Below are 16,028 nucleotides of genomic sequence, written 5' to 3' on the forward strand. Positions count from 1 at the left end.
CTGGAAAACAAATGAGAAGGGAACATTTACACCGAGTGGAAGAAAAAAGTAGAACGAACAAATTTAGACTTTTCCCAAGTGATCAGGAAACACTGCCCAAACTGTAGGGGCCTCACTGAACGAAAACCAAGTTAATTCCTAAGGCAAATTGGATGCCAGCCTAGAATTTGGTTATCGACTCTCTGTTAGCCACAGCGGGCTCTTCTCCGTGGATTATCTGTGCCCGCTCTGTGTTATGACCACATGCCCTGCTGCCTGCCCTCACCCTCCACTAGTGCTGACTCAAGGAACTGAAACGTCCCCTACCAACCAGACAGCACAAACTAGGAGAGTGGATCTGGAGAGAGAAAAGTACATGGAACATTCAAAGAAAAGTTAACACATCAAGGACCCGAGGCCCATTTGCCGCACTGTTTGTGAAGTCTAGGGCGAGTGGGAGCCGGGCCTCCCTAGGACGAAGCTTGCTCTGACAAGCGATTTCAGGATCAATTTACAGTTTAGTTGAAGTGGGTGCTTTGAATCTCTGAAACACCTCATTCCGAGTTGGGGGTGTGTTTAACAGAGGAAATGCTATTGAAATCTCAAACTCAGCTTCAGATGTGTCCGGAAAAACCTCTCTAGTTGTTGAACGCTAAAAGATCCAGGCAGTCAAAAGGAAGGGGGAGCATGCATGCTGCCAAAGGCTCTGAATCTTCTGTATCCACACCCCACCCCAACCTCATCCTTCCAGGATCCCAGGACGGATAGGACCACGTAGGGCAGAGGAGTGATTTAGGAAAAGAGAGCTGGGCTCCTGAACTGAGTTCGGGGAAGCTATGAGATTGCCCCCTGCCTACACAGTGCTTAGAGCTGGAGAGAGAGAAGGATTAGAGTTAGAAATTAGGCTTTGGTGTCAATCACCCACCGCTAGGACCATGGAGAAAGAGAGCAGGTCAAGAACACAGCACACACCCTTCCTGCAGTGCAACTTCCTTTATTGATGAGGAGGATACATTGGCAAACCCACGAAGCATCCCACTGCAGTGCAATGGGCCTGCCGGAGGCCCCTGGGGCCGGTGTCCACCTCCACGTGACACAACTCGGGTGTCCCCTGTGGTGGCTCCAGCAGGACAGAGTCTGACCACCTCAACAGAGCACTGCCCGGTGTGTGCTCAACCCTCTGAGAAAAATTGCATCCAGACCAACTTACCTGCAGGGTCTGAGAACTCGGGGAGCTCCAGTACCTGCGGTGGCAATACGGGGGGCTCAGGAAGCTTCCCAGACTTAAGCATGTCTAGTTCTGCCTGGAGTTCCCGGACCTTCTTCTTTAAGCGAATACAGTTAGGGCAGAAGGAGGTGGTGGGGAGCTCATGAGGGTCAGATGCCAGGGAGGCCTCGGCAGGACTGTCAGCCTTGAATGATGAAGGCTCCTCTTCCTCATCCTCCAGTGGGCCTGGTTCCTTGGGAGCCCCTTGGGGGATCTTCCAATCCCCTTCCCCTTGGGTCCGGCTGACATTCTGTGCATGGGACATGGCCGCCGCACATCGACTGTAGGCCTCATCCTGGTACTTGGGAACTTTCCGGATGACCAGTGAGGTGCTCAGTGCCAGCTGGTGGGCTTCTACCTTCGCTGTTTCCAATGAGGCCTCCAGCACGTCCTTGAAAATGAGGTCAATCTTCTTCTTCTTGGTCTGGGGGTGCATATCCCCTTCATCAAAGCCACGCTTGTAGGGACTTTTGCCCTGTCTCAACACGGGGAGCTGTATGGCACCCCTCAGGTCTTCTGGGTTATCCAGAGCCTGCTCAGACTTCTCCCTCTGCAACCTCTTCTCTCCTAGGAAGGAAAACCAGGGTATGAGGAAGTGGGGAAAACCCCCAAAGTGGTAAAACCAACAGAAAACAAAGAAGGCCTCCTATTACGGAGTCACTGGACACATCCCTTTGTGTCTGGTCTCATGGGTCATGTGTTGCAATCAGGGAGAGATACGGATTCCCTAAAGGATCATGGGAGCTATAGTCATGGGACCTGAAAAAGTGGAAAGAATTACTTTTCAGGAGACAGTTTTGATGGTGCCCTAAGGATACAAATTCTACACTTGTAAGTGGAGAAAATCCTATTGGGGATGGTGATTAGAAATTCTTTCAAAGGTGTTTGTTAGCCTCAGACCCTTAGAAGCTAACAGCCAATTCTGTCAAACGGGGTGGCTGGTAACATGCCTCGGAGCCAATGAGTTTTGACTCAGCCAATCCTTAAGGCCTCCCCTCCGGCCCTGGCAATTAGAAGATGCTGCTTTGACTTGGTAAAATGTCCACATGAAACAACCTGAGTCCCATTCCTTTCACCTCCCTGACTGCACCAGAGACAGTACATGTAGGGGTAAGTCTACCCTAACACAACTTTCTTGTCCAATTCTTCCAGCAATTGAGAGAAAGCTCACTGGGAAGTTCTGTGCTTCTCCTCACTGACAACTGAGGTGGGGAGAAAAGAGGAGACGGAGCCACCTATAGAGGCTCAGGACTCCCAGATGGCTGCCACCAACAAGATAAAGGTCCAAGGTGCCACTGATCTGAAGCATTCCTAAACCATCTCTGGGATTCCTACCTGATGAAAGGGGATTTATTTTCTGCTTCTTTCTACCCTGTGAATGACTTAAAATCTCTAGACCTCAGTGAAGTCTTTACTAAGGAGCTATTTTGTTGTTGTCGTTAAGTGCCATCACATCAAGTGTGACTCATACCGATCCTATGAACAAAAGATCTGAACCCTGTTCTACAACTATTTTCATTTCTCTAAGTTCATAGAGTTTCCAGAGGCATGTTGTTTAGGAAGTGGATGCTACTGCTGCTTCCAAGCCTGTCTTAATCTGGGAGCTCCACCAAACACTGTCCACCATGGACACCAAATTATGACATTTGACACACCAGTGGCACAGCATTCAGTATTCACAGCAACCCCAAGTTACCTCAGCAGAGCAAATTTTTTGCCAGCTTCTTTAAAATGGCTAGTATACCTTTATTAAACAGCTGAGCCTTCTTAAGGAGGCCGAGGCATCTCTTCAACCCTCAGAAAGCCCACACTAAGGCCCCCAGGAAGCCCACACCAAGGCCAAGGTCCCAGGCTCATGTAACTCTGGGCAATGACTTGACCTGAAATATGCTCATTGGTAATAAGGCATCTGACAGCCACATCTGTAAAAGGCCTTTGAGTAAATGCCAGTCTCCCTGCGTAATACAGATGTTGGTTCCATGCTGTGACAAGAGCCTTGGCTTTCCACAGCTGACGTGGGGTGCTGAGCCCTGCTCCACGGTTGACCCCAGGTTTCTGAGAGGTGACAGCACATGAATGGGTGAGGAATAACCTCATCTCCAAAGCTCCCTACAGCTTAGGTGGTTCCCCCACATCTGCAGAGAGGTGGAAGGGAAAAGATGAAGGAGACTTTCAAAAACACAAATTATTTGTCTCGCAGATGAGATACGACATTTGCCCATTCAGAAGCTCTACAAATTAAAGCTGCCTTTCCCCTTTCTCACCAACAGGTCTGCCAGCAAAGTCCCGAGGGTGCCGAAAGGACAAAGCTACAATCACCAGAGACTCCTCAGGCCTCTCTGATCTAAGACAAGGTCTTTCACATTTCCTAGGAGGAGTGAGAGGCCTCTTTGGATTTAAGGCTTCTAGAAAAAGCCATATGCCAAAGAAGAACTTTGAGCATTACAAGATTGATCCCAAAGCCTCCAGGAACTCGGAAAGGGGCTCTTTTGGTTGTTGTTTGACTGTCGAGTTGGAACCGGCTCATAGCTCACCCTCCAGCGGGTTTTCAGAGGCAGTAACGCACATGGGAGGAGACTGTCCATCCTCCCACGAAGCAGCCGGTGGATTTGAACGCCTTTGGGATGGCAATGCCTTTCCTAAGCCACCAGGGGACTTTCAAAATTAATCAAATAGCACATATTAATCAACACAAGCAATGGATGCTTGGATTGGATTCATGCAATTCTTTGTGTGTGTACCGTCAAATCGGATCTGACCAGTACAGGAAATTGTCCCTCCTTCTCCAGCAAAGCATCTGGTGGATTCAAACCACGCACCTCTGAGATTGCAGTGCAGCTTCTTGCCATGAGGCCACCAGAGCTCCCTTGATGCATGCAATTCTGAAAGGACAGTCACAAAGGAATAACTGACATTCTTTTCAGAAAGCAGTTCTGGGCTCCTATGAATGTCCCTAGTTAACAAATTCTAGTATTTCACGCTGTGGGCTTTCTCAGGGCTCCAACTCACAAATACAGAAAAATCTTCTTCCATGTAAAACTTTGAGTGACTGGAGCTCAGGTGATTTTGCTTTACAAGAAGCCCTGGTGTCACTACGGGAGCGAGGACTGTAAGGGGTCCTCCCCAAAAGGGTGGCACCAGAATTACTGTCTGTCCCTTAATAAAAGTTTTGTGCCATGCTTCATCAGAAATTTATTATTTTTTTTTAAACTTACATGATAATTATAACAACGAAAACATTTTTTCTTAAGCCCTGGTTACATTTATCCAAATGCCTACCAAGGCTAAACCTCCATGCTAATTCACTTGTTGAACTTTTAGATGCATTCTAATGAGAACTGTCTTTATTATCCAATTACAAGGACCTTTCAAATCATGTGGTTTTACCTGCACATGCTACAAGCATTATCTCTGTTTCAGCCAATGTTTCATAGTTGCTGCTTCTTGTCAAATTTCCTGGTGTTTTAGTTACAATATTGAAATAAGTAGTATTTATGAGCCTATAGCAATAATTTTTTCAGAATGAACTAGCAGTTAAAAGGAAAAAAATCATAAAAGGCTCCCACTCAGTTACTAGTAATGTGTCAAACAGTAATGTTGTAATTCAATATAGGAAGATTTTGTGGTGGTGGTGGTGGTGTTGATTGCCTTCAAGTCGAGCACAACTCATAGCGACCCTATGAACTAAAGGCTTGAAGCCCCTCTACAACTATTGGCATTTACCAAAGTTCATAGCAGTTCCAGAGGCAAGTTGTTTAGGAAGTGGATGCCAATCTTGTTTCCAAACCTGTCATAGAAGGTTATTGGTTGAGTTGCCTGTGATGCATAGTGATCCTATGTACAGCAGCTCTGAACCCTTCCCTGTCCTGAGCCAGTCTCACTAACTCCAACACACCAACCCCAATTGCCCCAGTCACCGTATCAGTCCATCTCATCCAGGGTCTCCCTCTCCTGCGCTGCCCACCCACCCTTCCGAGCATGATGTCCTTCTCCAAGGACCGATCTCTCCTGGCCACGTGCCCAAAGTAAGTGAGGTGAAGCTTCAAAATCCTAGCCTCCAAGGAGAAACTTGGTTTCACCCTCTCCTAGACAGACCTATTTGTTTTCTTGCCAAATAAACACAAATGATTTTGTGTTAGTATTCATATAATCTATGAATTACTACAGTTAAGCAATTAACAACTATACTTATCACATATCATTCTAAGATTCAAATTTAAAATAAAAATTTCACTCGGCAAATTGGCTGCAAAAGACCTCTTTAAAGTACTAAAGAGCAAGGATGTCACCTTGAGGACTATGGTCCACATTACCCAAGCCAAGGTATTGTCACTCATTAATATGCATGTGGACACTGGACAGTGAATAAAGGAAGACCTAAGAAGAACAGATGCCTTGGATTGTGGTATTGAAAAGAATATGGAATACACCATGGACTTCTAGGAGAACTCATTCAAACCTGGTTTTGAAGAAGTGCAGAGTATTCCTGAGAAGCGAGATGGCAAGACTTTGTCTCACATATTTTGAACATGTTACCTGGAGAAGCCAATCACCAGAGAAAGGCATCATGCTTGGTAAAGCAGAATCTCAGTAAAAAAGGAGGAAGACTCTCAATAAGATGAATTGGCCCAGTGGCTGCAGCACTGGGCTTAAACACAGCAGAGTTGGTGAGGATGGCGCAGGACCAGGGAGTGCTTTGTTCTGATACACACAGCACCGTATGATTCCCAATCGACTTGATGGCACCTAACATCAACAGAGGATTCTGTCTGTATGGTCAGATATGAAAGAAGGTTCATGGGGGTGGGGTTGGCACCTACACAAGGTCACCCACTCCTAGCAGCACCACTGCCAAGTAGGACTGGTGCAACAATCGAAGGCTCCAGGAAAGTATCCAGAACATGCCAAAGCCAGAGGTTACAGATGCACTTGTACAGACCACAGAGCTCCATGACCACTCCCAGGGCTCAAGGCCAAGCTCACTCAGATCTCTGGCCCTGCCCCACCAGCTGTGGTTTTCAGTTTCCTTCCTGCTTCCCTGCTGTTCATTCTGACAAAGAATAGACACTCCTTCCTCCTGGACCTTCACGTCCTGATGCTTTTCCTTCTGAGTTGTCTGCTACGTCTCCTTTGAGCCACTCCTGAAAGCTCATCCCTTTCTCTAAACATTCCTTTTGTGTTCAGAGATCTCTGAGGGTGATGAAGCTTGAGGTGCTTTGGAGAAGACTGGGCAAAAAAAAGGACATGACAAATCCAGAAAAATTCAAGAGGATTATAGCCAAGGTATGAGACCTGGGACCTTAGATATGACTTCTCTTGATTTTCTTTTTTCTGATGGTATGGACTGTTTTGGAGACTTCATTCGTTGCTTCTGTGACTCATTCCACAAGGACATACTGAGCAGCCACTGTGCATTGGATGCTTCTCAGGAGGCACCTCCAGGGGTCAAACGAAGCCACTGCAATCTCATCATGTAAATACACCTTTCCCAGTGACATCAGCAGGCGCCAGCCTCAGGTCAAAAAGACAAATGCATCCACTGGTTCTCTTCTCACTCGAATCACAAGACCTTTTACCAAGTCAGGCAGCTGTGTATTCAATGTCCATATTTGGTTGGCTCTGTTTTTGTTTTGAAAGAGACACTTTAATTGCAATAGATTGCTCCCACCACCGCCCTTTTATCTTCACAACTTGTATTCCAAAAGAAGACTTCTTCCAATGCTTAGGCTGGTCGGGAACAAGATTGGGTGGGGCACGATCAGGGCAGAGTCTTGTTTCTTAGACTAGAAGGACTCTGAATATTTGGATGTATGGTTCTGGCACCAGCAAAGAAACAATTAAATAAGGACCTAGAGTCACCAACCTTCCCTGGTCAGGCAGAGAATGGAATAAGGAGGCAAAGGGCTAGGGGCTGGGGAATATCTTAAACTCATGACCCATTTAAATAAAGCCTGAATGGGATCTCACCCATTAAGGTCCCCATCTCTCTCCAACCCTCCTCTAATACAAAGTGTGTTTTTAACCTCATGTCAGCATGGCTGCCAGTAATGAGACCAAGATGAAGCAGAAAAGAGATGAGCTTAGTGCTTTCTCGGTTAGGTCGTATAATATAGTCTTTGTCTCTCTCTTGGTCATTGTTGCAAAGTCAGAATTGACTCATAGCCGAACCTCCAGTGGACTTTGAAGAGGCTGTAAATCACACAAGAGGTCACTGTCCATCTTTCTCCCTTTGAGTGACTGGTGGATTTGAATCTTCAAAGCCTTTGGGTCAGCAGCACAACTCCCTATGGACTATGCCACCAGAGTTCCCGTCTAAGACAGTAGGTTAGTGTTTAGTTCCTGAAGTCACACAGATGGGGTGGGGGTGGTGTCAGAGACCTAGACCTGCTCTTCCTAGCCAGACAACCCTGGGTGTCACTGTACTCATCTGACCTCTGATTTCGCCATGTGCATAATAACACACACAAGAACGTTAAAGTGGAACATTTATAATGAAAGATTGAAAATGGTCAAGCTGAGCATCATCTGAAATGTTGTTTATTTATTCCCTCGTCAAATCCTACAGCACACCTGTGGTACAGGTGCTACAGATGCCATGATCACATGGGATAGAATACCTGCTGAGCACATGCCAGTGCCTACAACTGCTATTATTGAAGCAACAGTGGTTGGTAACATCTTTCCATCAACCTGGGTTGGGGAGGCAGGATCAATCTCTGTTTGACTCCTTTTCTTGGCTTTAGGAATGCATCGCTCACACAGCTCTGTTCCTCATGAGGGTTTCTGAGACCGCTACGGAGGGCTGATGCCACATTGGAAGGCCACTGCCCGGATCAGAGCTGCGAACCCTTCTGGGCCATCCCACTGTCCACACACTGCAATTTCCAACGGCTTCTCCTGCGAAGGTTCTCCCCCAGCCCAGGCCCGGCAGTGGGCGTGGCCTCCCGTGCAGCGGGCGCTTACCTCTGGCCAGGTTGCGGTGGATGGTCTCCTGGGACATGCTGTGCAGGCGCTTCATGTAGTCCGGGCTGTACCAGACCCGCAGCCGCTCCCCAGGCCGGATGTCCCTGCACGCCCGGAAGTACACGCGCTCACTGTGCTGGAACGCCAGCAGGTTCTGCTCCCTCTCCTCCCTGGAGATGGCCACGTACCTGGGGGATGAGGGGCACAGATGAGAACCCACGGGCCACTCCTGGGTGAGTGCCTGCCGGGTGCCAGGCCCCGTGCCGGGCAGTCTGTAGGCACCTGTTGGGGGCGGCAAAGCAGTTCTCTGTTGAGGGACGGCCAACCATCGTCTCAAAGACATCGCTTTGCACGACCCCAGGCACATCTTTGAACCTCTCGGCTTCCCTGAGACTGAGAATGACACAGGCCCTGCCAATTTCAAATCGGAAGCTGGAACTCATTGCCATCAAATAGATTCTGACTCATAGCCGCCGCATGGGTCAGAGTAGAACTGTGTGCTACAGAGTTTTAATTGGCGGCTTTTTTTCAGATGTAGATTGCCAAGCCTTTCTTCCAAACACTGCCTTTCAGTTAACAGCCAAGCACATTAGCTGTTTGCACCGTTCAGGGACTCCTATATGACATGAAATTCAACACCCAATATCAAGGCAATTCAAAATGTTAAAGATCATCTCAGCCACTCTTGACTAATTTTTAACTGTAGGGGTTCCCAGACACTGCAGGTGGTGGGATGGGTGGAGTCCTTAAACTGTAGATAATATATCAAAGCTTAGGAGAACTAGGCAAGGTGTCAAAGATACCCAAGAGATCAACTAATAAATGCGAAAGATTCGAATCTTTCAAAAGAGGGGGTTCCCATGGCGAGAGGGAGGAAAGCAACTAAGAGGTGAAGGAAGGCTGGCAACCACGGGTGAATCCAACAGACTGGAATTCATGGTGAAATCAAGCTCAGAAGAGGTCAAGTGACTGGCTGGTCACACAGCTAATAAACCAGAGATGGAGCTCTGAGGACTATGTTTTTCTTACCACTTGGCCACATAAAACACCAGACAGTAATGCCCACTACTCTTTCAAAAGTCTCAGCACCTATGAACCTTCCTGTGTCCTCCCCAAAATGACATTTCTGGTGCTCAGTCTACACTTCAAACACAACATGTGCCCAAAGAAGAAGTGGAGAGGTGTAAAGGATTAAGGGAAGTTATATGTGGGGTGAGGGTTCTGTGCCATGTGACATCTGATAATCAGTATTCAAAACTGACTTCTTATGCCCGAATTTATCTCAAAAAGCCAGGAAAGAAATAAAGTATGTGTCTTGTGTAGCCCAAAGACCTGTACTTGCCACAATCTGGGAGAAAGTAATTCCCAGAAAGATAATGAAAGTATTCCTCTCTGTTACTAAGAGCTGTCATATTGCATGTTGACTCCCTGGCAGATTTACAGGGCTCGGGGGAGATAGAGGGACTACATCACAGGGGTACCAAAATAAAAATCAGGCTCACCATCTTCAGATTGCATCTGACCCATAGTGACCCTATAGCACAGTGTACAACTACCTTTCTGTTTTTATGGCTGTAAATCTTGGCAGGAGTAGATTCTCAATGGCACCAGCGGGTGGGTTCAAAATGCTGACCATCTGGTTGGCAAGCCACTGTTAATCCACTGTGCCACCAGGACTCCTCCGAGTAGTGAGAAAGATGTTTCCTATACTGAAAAGGGCTGACTACATGGGTGGCACAATTTCTGGGGAACAAATTGATGGTACGGTTCAAGCACAGTAACATGGGGACCCCCGTATGCAAAATGTTTTATACCTCTCTTTATTTAAAACTGTGGAAAGGCAAAAATGGCTGTGTCTGATATCAGAGATATGATGGTATATGTTCATATGATGGAATGTTAAGCATTTTCAGGAAAAAAACTTTTCAAAAATGTCTTTGGTTACAGAAAAAAAAATTGGTGCTGATATAACGAAGGTTGATAACAACAACAGGCTGAGAGCTATTTATACTAAGGTTCCAACAATGCTTTAAAAACCAGCCTATGTAACTACCTTAACACACCAATGTCTTAACAGCAATTAGTCATGAGAGGGAGCTCTGGTAGCCTAATGGGTAAAGAGTTTCACTGCCAACTCAAAAGCAGGAAGTTCTAATCCACCACTGGCATCATGGAAGAAAGATGGACTTTGTTAATCAATCAAAATGAAACGCTAAAAGAACTGAGAAAAGTACACAAACATCAACTCCACTGCCAAGTGGCAGTAAAGGCAAAGGCAGCCAGAAACCTTGAGACACCCAGAGATATAGGTCTGGCCACCCTGGGGAGGTTCCCTGGGGAAGTGTGCTCTTCTTGGCCTTGGGGGAAGCCTCAGTCTTACAGAGGTGGCCGACCACCTGGGTACAGGGATCAGTCCATGCTGGAAGGGGAAGTGAGAATGAGAACGGATGGGCTGCAAACACGTGCTTTGAGAGTAATCAGTTATAAGCTTCATACTGGGGGCATGGACTTTGACAGCTATCCGGTGCTTACACACACACACACACACCCCACCTTGCTTCCTGTACAGGATGTTGGCCTAGACACATCTGTGTCCTTCCCAGCTTCCAGCAGAATCATCAGCCTCCCTGTGAAAACGGTTCCATGGAGAGCGGTAGTGATGCTACCATCCCATGACCAAGACATTCTTACCAAAGGACTGAGGAAGGGACAGAGAATTACTGGCCAGAGAAGTCCTTCCAAATCGCCGGCAGTCCCCAGGTCACTACTGCCCTGCTTATGGACAACTCTCACTACCCTATAATGCTCTGAACATTTGCCCTTACTTTTAAATGACTGATATCAGCCTCTACACAAAAACAAGCTCTTCACAACCATCACCCCCACTTGCTGTGTGTGCAGCTTTCAGATCATTGAAAAGGCTCTGAGCCTTTCCCTGCACTAAAGTCAGAGGAAATAAAAACTATGTGCTCGTTCTGATTTATCTACAAATTCCTAGACACACTAAGGACAGATCTTGTTTGTAACCCCAGATCCACTACACTCCTCCCAAGCTCAGTTCTCCAATTACATGCATTTATCCCTTCTATGTATTTCAGATCTATTTTTTCCCCTCGATTGGCGGAATATTTTCCAGCTCTGATTTAATAAGTGCTTACGATCTTAGCCCCCTAAAATAATCAGGCTTGCTGTGGTTAGTACAGAACAGAATGGAGGCAGAGCCAAATCCCCTCCACTCCCAGACGCAGAAGGCAAACCATTCATTCACCTTTCTTTTCTTTTGCAATAATCACTTGAGTCACAACCAAAGAATACTCTTCTCTCCTCCTCTCAAATTCTAAACAGCCTTTAAGCTCTTAGAGCGGGAATTATTTCCCCTGGCATTCAACTTTAAGCGACAAAGATAGATGAGGAACAAGCTGCTAACAGGATATTCAAAAGACCAATTTCAAGAATATATCAGAAGGCTCAGAAAGATTCCAGTCAATTTCCCTCTCCATCTCTCGTGCACCAGAAGAATCAATATTTAAGACGAAAACCCCGAGTCCTTGCATTGATCACGCAGTATCTCCAACAGCTGGATGAACGTTTGTTCTTATTGTCCTTGATGAATCGGAAACTTGGTAATTGAAATATGCAATAGTGAGATATAACCCACGGTGAATCTTAATAATCTGCTTCCTTCCCTGAGGTTTGTACGATATGATATGAGGTATAGCTATATGGAGCCAGCTAAATCCCAACACTTGAAAAACCCAGCGTCAGCTGTTGTCCCCTGATGCATGGTGATCCTGAAAGTCAGGGCAGAACTGCCCTCCAAGGGGTGTTCCTGACTATAATTGTTACAGAGGCTGATCTCCACATCTCTCATCCACAGAGTAGCCGGGTGGGACTTGAACTGACCACCTCACAGTTAGCAAGAGCCTCTAATTAGGTCTCCTTCTCAAGTGTTTTGCAATAACATGGATACCTTCATCCACTCCCAGAATCCTCCTGTCTCCATAGCTGATGACACCTTTATGAAGAGCGATGGCTGTCTCATTGCCTGGCTTCAGGTAAGCAAGAGTCTTCCCTGAGGAATGAAAGGCTTCCTGGGAATGAAGAAATCTATTGGTGTTGGCTGACCAAAGCTTGGTCAGAGAGGCAGAGGAAGGTGGTGCCTGGCCAGGCTGTCCTGCAGATACAAGTGATCATCATGCGAGACAGAGTAGCAGAGCTGGGAACTTTAGATGCCAGTGAGGGCTGGGTGGTGATGGTGGTGGTGACAGGATTCTAGGAGGAACTTTTCAATATCGCGACTGTTTCATTCCAACCTCCTTGCTGGCTCTGGCTGTTGACAGATGTCACCGAGTTGGTCCCAACTCACACCCCATGCATAACACAAGGAAGCACCACCTGGCCCTGCACCGTGAACAATCGTTGCTATGCTTGAGCTCACCACGACAGCCTCTGCATCGACCTATCTCCTTAAAGGTCTTCCTTGTTTTTCACTGACCTCTACTTTTCCAAGCATGAGGTCCTCTGAGGATTCCAGTACTGGACAGATAAGCACCAAGAAAGCATTTCTCAACCTTCACCCACTGTCTTAAAAAGTATATTCTTTTTTTTTTTTTTTTTGCTGGATCCAGACTTAGCAGTTACTTCCAACTCTACCCCACAGGATTTCCATTTTCTTAAAGGGGATGAAGACCAGATTTAACTACTCTTATTTGATGAAAATGTTTGTAAGGGAAAGGAAGCCACGTCTGTGAGAGACGGAAGTGAGGAAAGAAGTGAGACTCTGGGTTCTCACACGCATTTATGCTTCTGGGCTGATGGGATCTGTGACGTCCACCCATCAGGGGGCTTCCCAACATCCCACAGAATAGCGCATTGGTGAAGAAATCCCCACCACTCAGAGAAGGGGCTTCCCTTCTAAAGCAACACTGGCTTCCCATTAACTACCTTTCACTAACGTGAGAAACTGAAAAGCTTTTCCATTCAAAGCTGACAAGTCTCTTCCCCTGTTAGCCCCTCTGCTCTGATTTCCATATCCCTGCTTTGACTTTGACCCTTTCTCTCCACCCATGGCCAAAAGGAAAGGGCAACCATCAGTACTTAAAACATTGGGTCCAGTGGAGAAGATTCTGGACCCAACACCATGGTATTGTTGGATCTCCTGGAAATGGGACCGTCTTGATTGCCCTGGACATCCTTTTTGGCAACACACCTGACCCTGCTAAGAATGGCAGAGCATGACCTCAATTCCAGGGGGGTAAAGGCAGGTTGGAACCTTCTAGAAAAGAAGATCCAGAAAGAGGACTTGGGGATTTCTGCCTGGGAGCCCCTCTCCCCAGGACAGGCAGTTGGCTATGCTCGAGCCCATTTCTAGACCACTGCATCAATCCATGTCACTGAGGGTCCTCCTCTCTCCCACTGACACCCCTTTTCCAATCATGATGTCTTTTTCCTAGGTCTTCACAGCTATGATCAAGTTCACTGCTGCAGCCGCTGCCCCAATCCACTTCATTGAGGGTCTTCAGCTTTTCCAGTGCCCCACTCTTCTCTGCTGAGGGTACTTCCAACATGAGCCAGAGGGAGCAGCTCCAGTTACTTTGAGGGGCCTCAGACCTAAGGGAACTGGCCCTTGCCAATGATAGATAGACACCTTAGAAAAGTTCAGGGTGGTCTTTAAGATACACTGGCAAACAGGCCCCCTGGCTCTTTTGGAGTCTCTTACCAGAAACTGATTACCCAGGACCCCTAACTCATCTCTAAGGAACAAAGTTCTTTTAGCAACACTGATGCTTAGGCAGTAAAACACACTGGACCACTCTGGTTCCCTTCCTTCTCTCCCTCTGAGGACTGGAGCTGACCCGGATGAGCGCTGCCAGGGCACCTGGAAGCAGATGGAATCAGGGCTATGCCAGTGTGCTTCTCCCTATTCATCTAAACTCTGCTGGGGGGCTGAGGGCGGAGGCTAGGGGCTGCTGAGACTCTCGAGGGGAATGAACAAAGAGCGGACACACCAAAGAAAGATCCTGGAGACTGGGGGTGTTCCAAGTGTGAGACTGGTTTCTTTTTATTGCCATCTTAACAAAAATACTCCGGAAGGCAATCTTTGATTCCAGCATGGAAGGGCAGGACAAGAACAGGTGAGAACTAAGCCATTGGGCTTAGTGTTCAGTCTGAGGGAGCAAGAACTCCCAAAGAAGGCCAGAACGGGGAGATGGAGGCACGGGGACAGGGGGCAGCATAGCTGCCTTCCTTTCTGTGCATGTGGAAAAGGAGTTTGGTTTGCAAAGGGCATGGCAGGCACACAGCAGAGCCCATGCTCAGGCCCTAGAGCTGGAAGGGTGAGGGAGGGGGCAGCTTCTGACTACGGAGCAGAGGACACAGCTAGGCTGCACCCTGGTCAGAGCTAAGTCCGCGTCTACCCCTCCCACCCTAACTCTGCTCCCTATGAGAGCCCAGCTCTCATCCTACACTCCACCACAAAGCCTGAAGCTAGAGCTGTGTGTAGCTTAAGCACGAGCAGCCCAAGCAAGCAGAGGCGAGGCATGCTGCAATGGGACAGAGGCCCTGCTGGGCTCTGGTTCTTCAGGGTCAGAGGAGAGGTTGCCTCTGGTTCATGAAGTAGGCCCTGCCTCTCCCCAGTCCTTGGAGGTGAGCCTCAGGGCCCTGGGGTGGGGGATGCTGGGGCTTGTCCCCTACAATCCTGCTCCCATGAGACTGAGGTGTTTGGGCAGGGAGACCAGGTGAGGAGTGGTCCTCGCATTCCCACCCAGATACAGAACTGACCTCTGGCTGGAAAAATCCATAGCACTGGCTTCTGGCCCCGGCACACCACCCACTGATTGTATTATCTGTCACCCATTGATGCAGAAGATGAGAACAACAACAACAACAACAATACCTGACTTGGCTGCCTCTCCGGCTGTCCGGAGCACCCACTGCGATTTCACATCTACAAGTGCAGGGACAGGCATCCCATGCTACCTCTAAGAAGCAAGGCCGTCTTCTGCTTCTTCCACCCTTCCTTCTCCCTTCTCCACAACAGGCAAGCACAGGGGCTGAGCGCACGCACGAGGGCAAGCGGGAGGCCAAGGCAGAGACGCCGCATGGACGGACCCTTCCACATGGATGGACCCCTCCTCAGAGGGCTGAGTACAGCCTGCTGGGCCTCAGGCTGCCTCCCTCAGAAAGGGTAAGGTGGTGAGGTTGATGCGGGATTCCACTCATACTGCTCCCATGAATGCTCCTCTCTCCATCCTGGAGAAACGCCAGGAGGAGCAGGAGCCTCTGGGCCAAGCAAGCATCAAGCAGGGAGCTTCCCCTGCATCCCGTGCATCCGCCGACGATGAGGGAGTGAGGCTAGACATGGGCCAGCCAGGACTGCAGAGGCAGGTGACCATCCCACAGAGATCACTGGTCCACTGGTCCTGCTCCAGACGGGAGAGGGGCTCGCTCGCCTCAAGGCTGGACGTCCCACCTCCATCCTTTCTCCCAGCGCAGACCAGCCTGCTTAGAAATTGCGCTTTCTCTTCCAAGACCTGGTAGTCCGTGTAGGGGCTGGTTCTGGGGCAACTTGGGGGGTCTCTGCTGAGCAGGCTGTGGCGTCAGGGACAGAGCCTGTGCGGTCTGCCCTGTCTGGTCCCTGCTGAGATGCCCGGCCCCCATCTCGGATCTCCGTCAGTGTCTGGCACATCTGACCGATGTGGCCGGTGAGCTCAGCCATGGTCTGGCTGATGATTCGCATGCTGCTGGCCATGTCCTGGTGTAGGGCCACCAGCTCCTGGCAGAACTGCCGGAGCACCTCAGTCTGCTGGGCGTGGGCGTG

The 16,028-nt window shown here is 48.4% G+C and overlaps 1 protein-coding gene across 1 annotated transcript in view; it reads right to left on the bottom strand.

The window, feature by feature from the left end:
• Positions 1–1,151: 1,151 nt before the first annotated feature.
• PRDM11 (PR domain containing 11) overlaps positions 1,152–16,028 on the bottom strand; it is a 57,689-nt gene continuing 42,812 nt past the window's right edge. Inside the window, exons 5-6 of the mRNA XM_006896745.1 lie at positions 8,210–8,397; positions 1,152–1,813 (exon numbers count right to left, since the gene is read on the bottom strand). Coding sequence (XP_006896807.1) covers positions 1,152–1,813; positions 8,210–8,397 — 850 coding nt within the window. The remainder of the gene's footprint in view (positions 1,814–8,209; positions 8,398–16,028) is intronic.

The sequence above is a fragment of the Elephantulus edwardii genome, unplaced genomic scaffold (assembly GCF_000299155.1).
Source record: "Elephantulus edwardii isolate Elephantulus edwardi_28Jun2011 unplaced genomic scaffold, EleEdw1.0 scaffold00189, whole genome shotgun sequence".
In the NCBI taxonomy this organism is placed as follows: domain Eukaryota; kingdom Metazoa; phylum Chordata; class Mammalia; order Macroscelidea; family Macroscelididae; genus Elephantulus; species Elephantulus edwardii.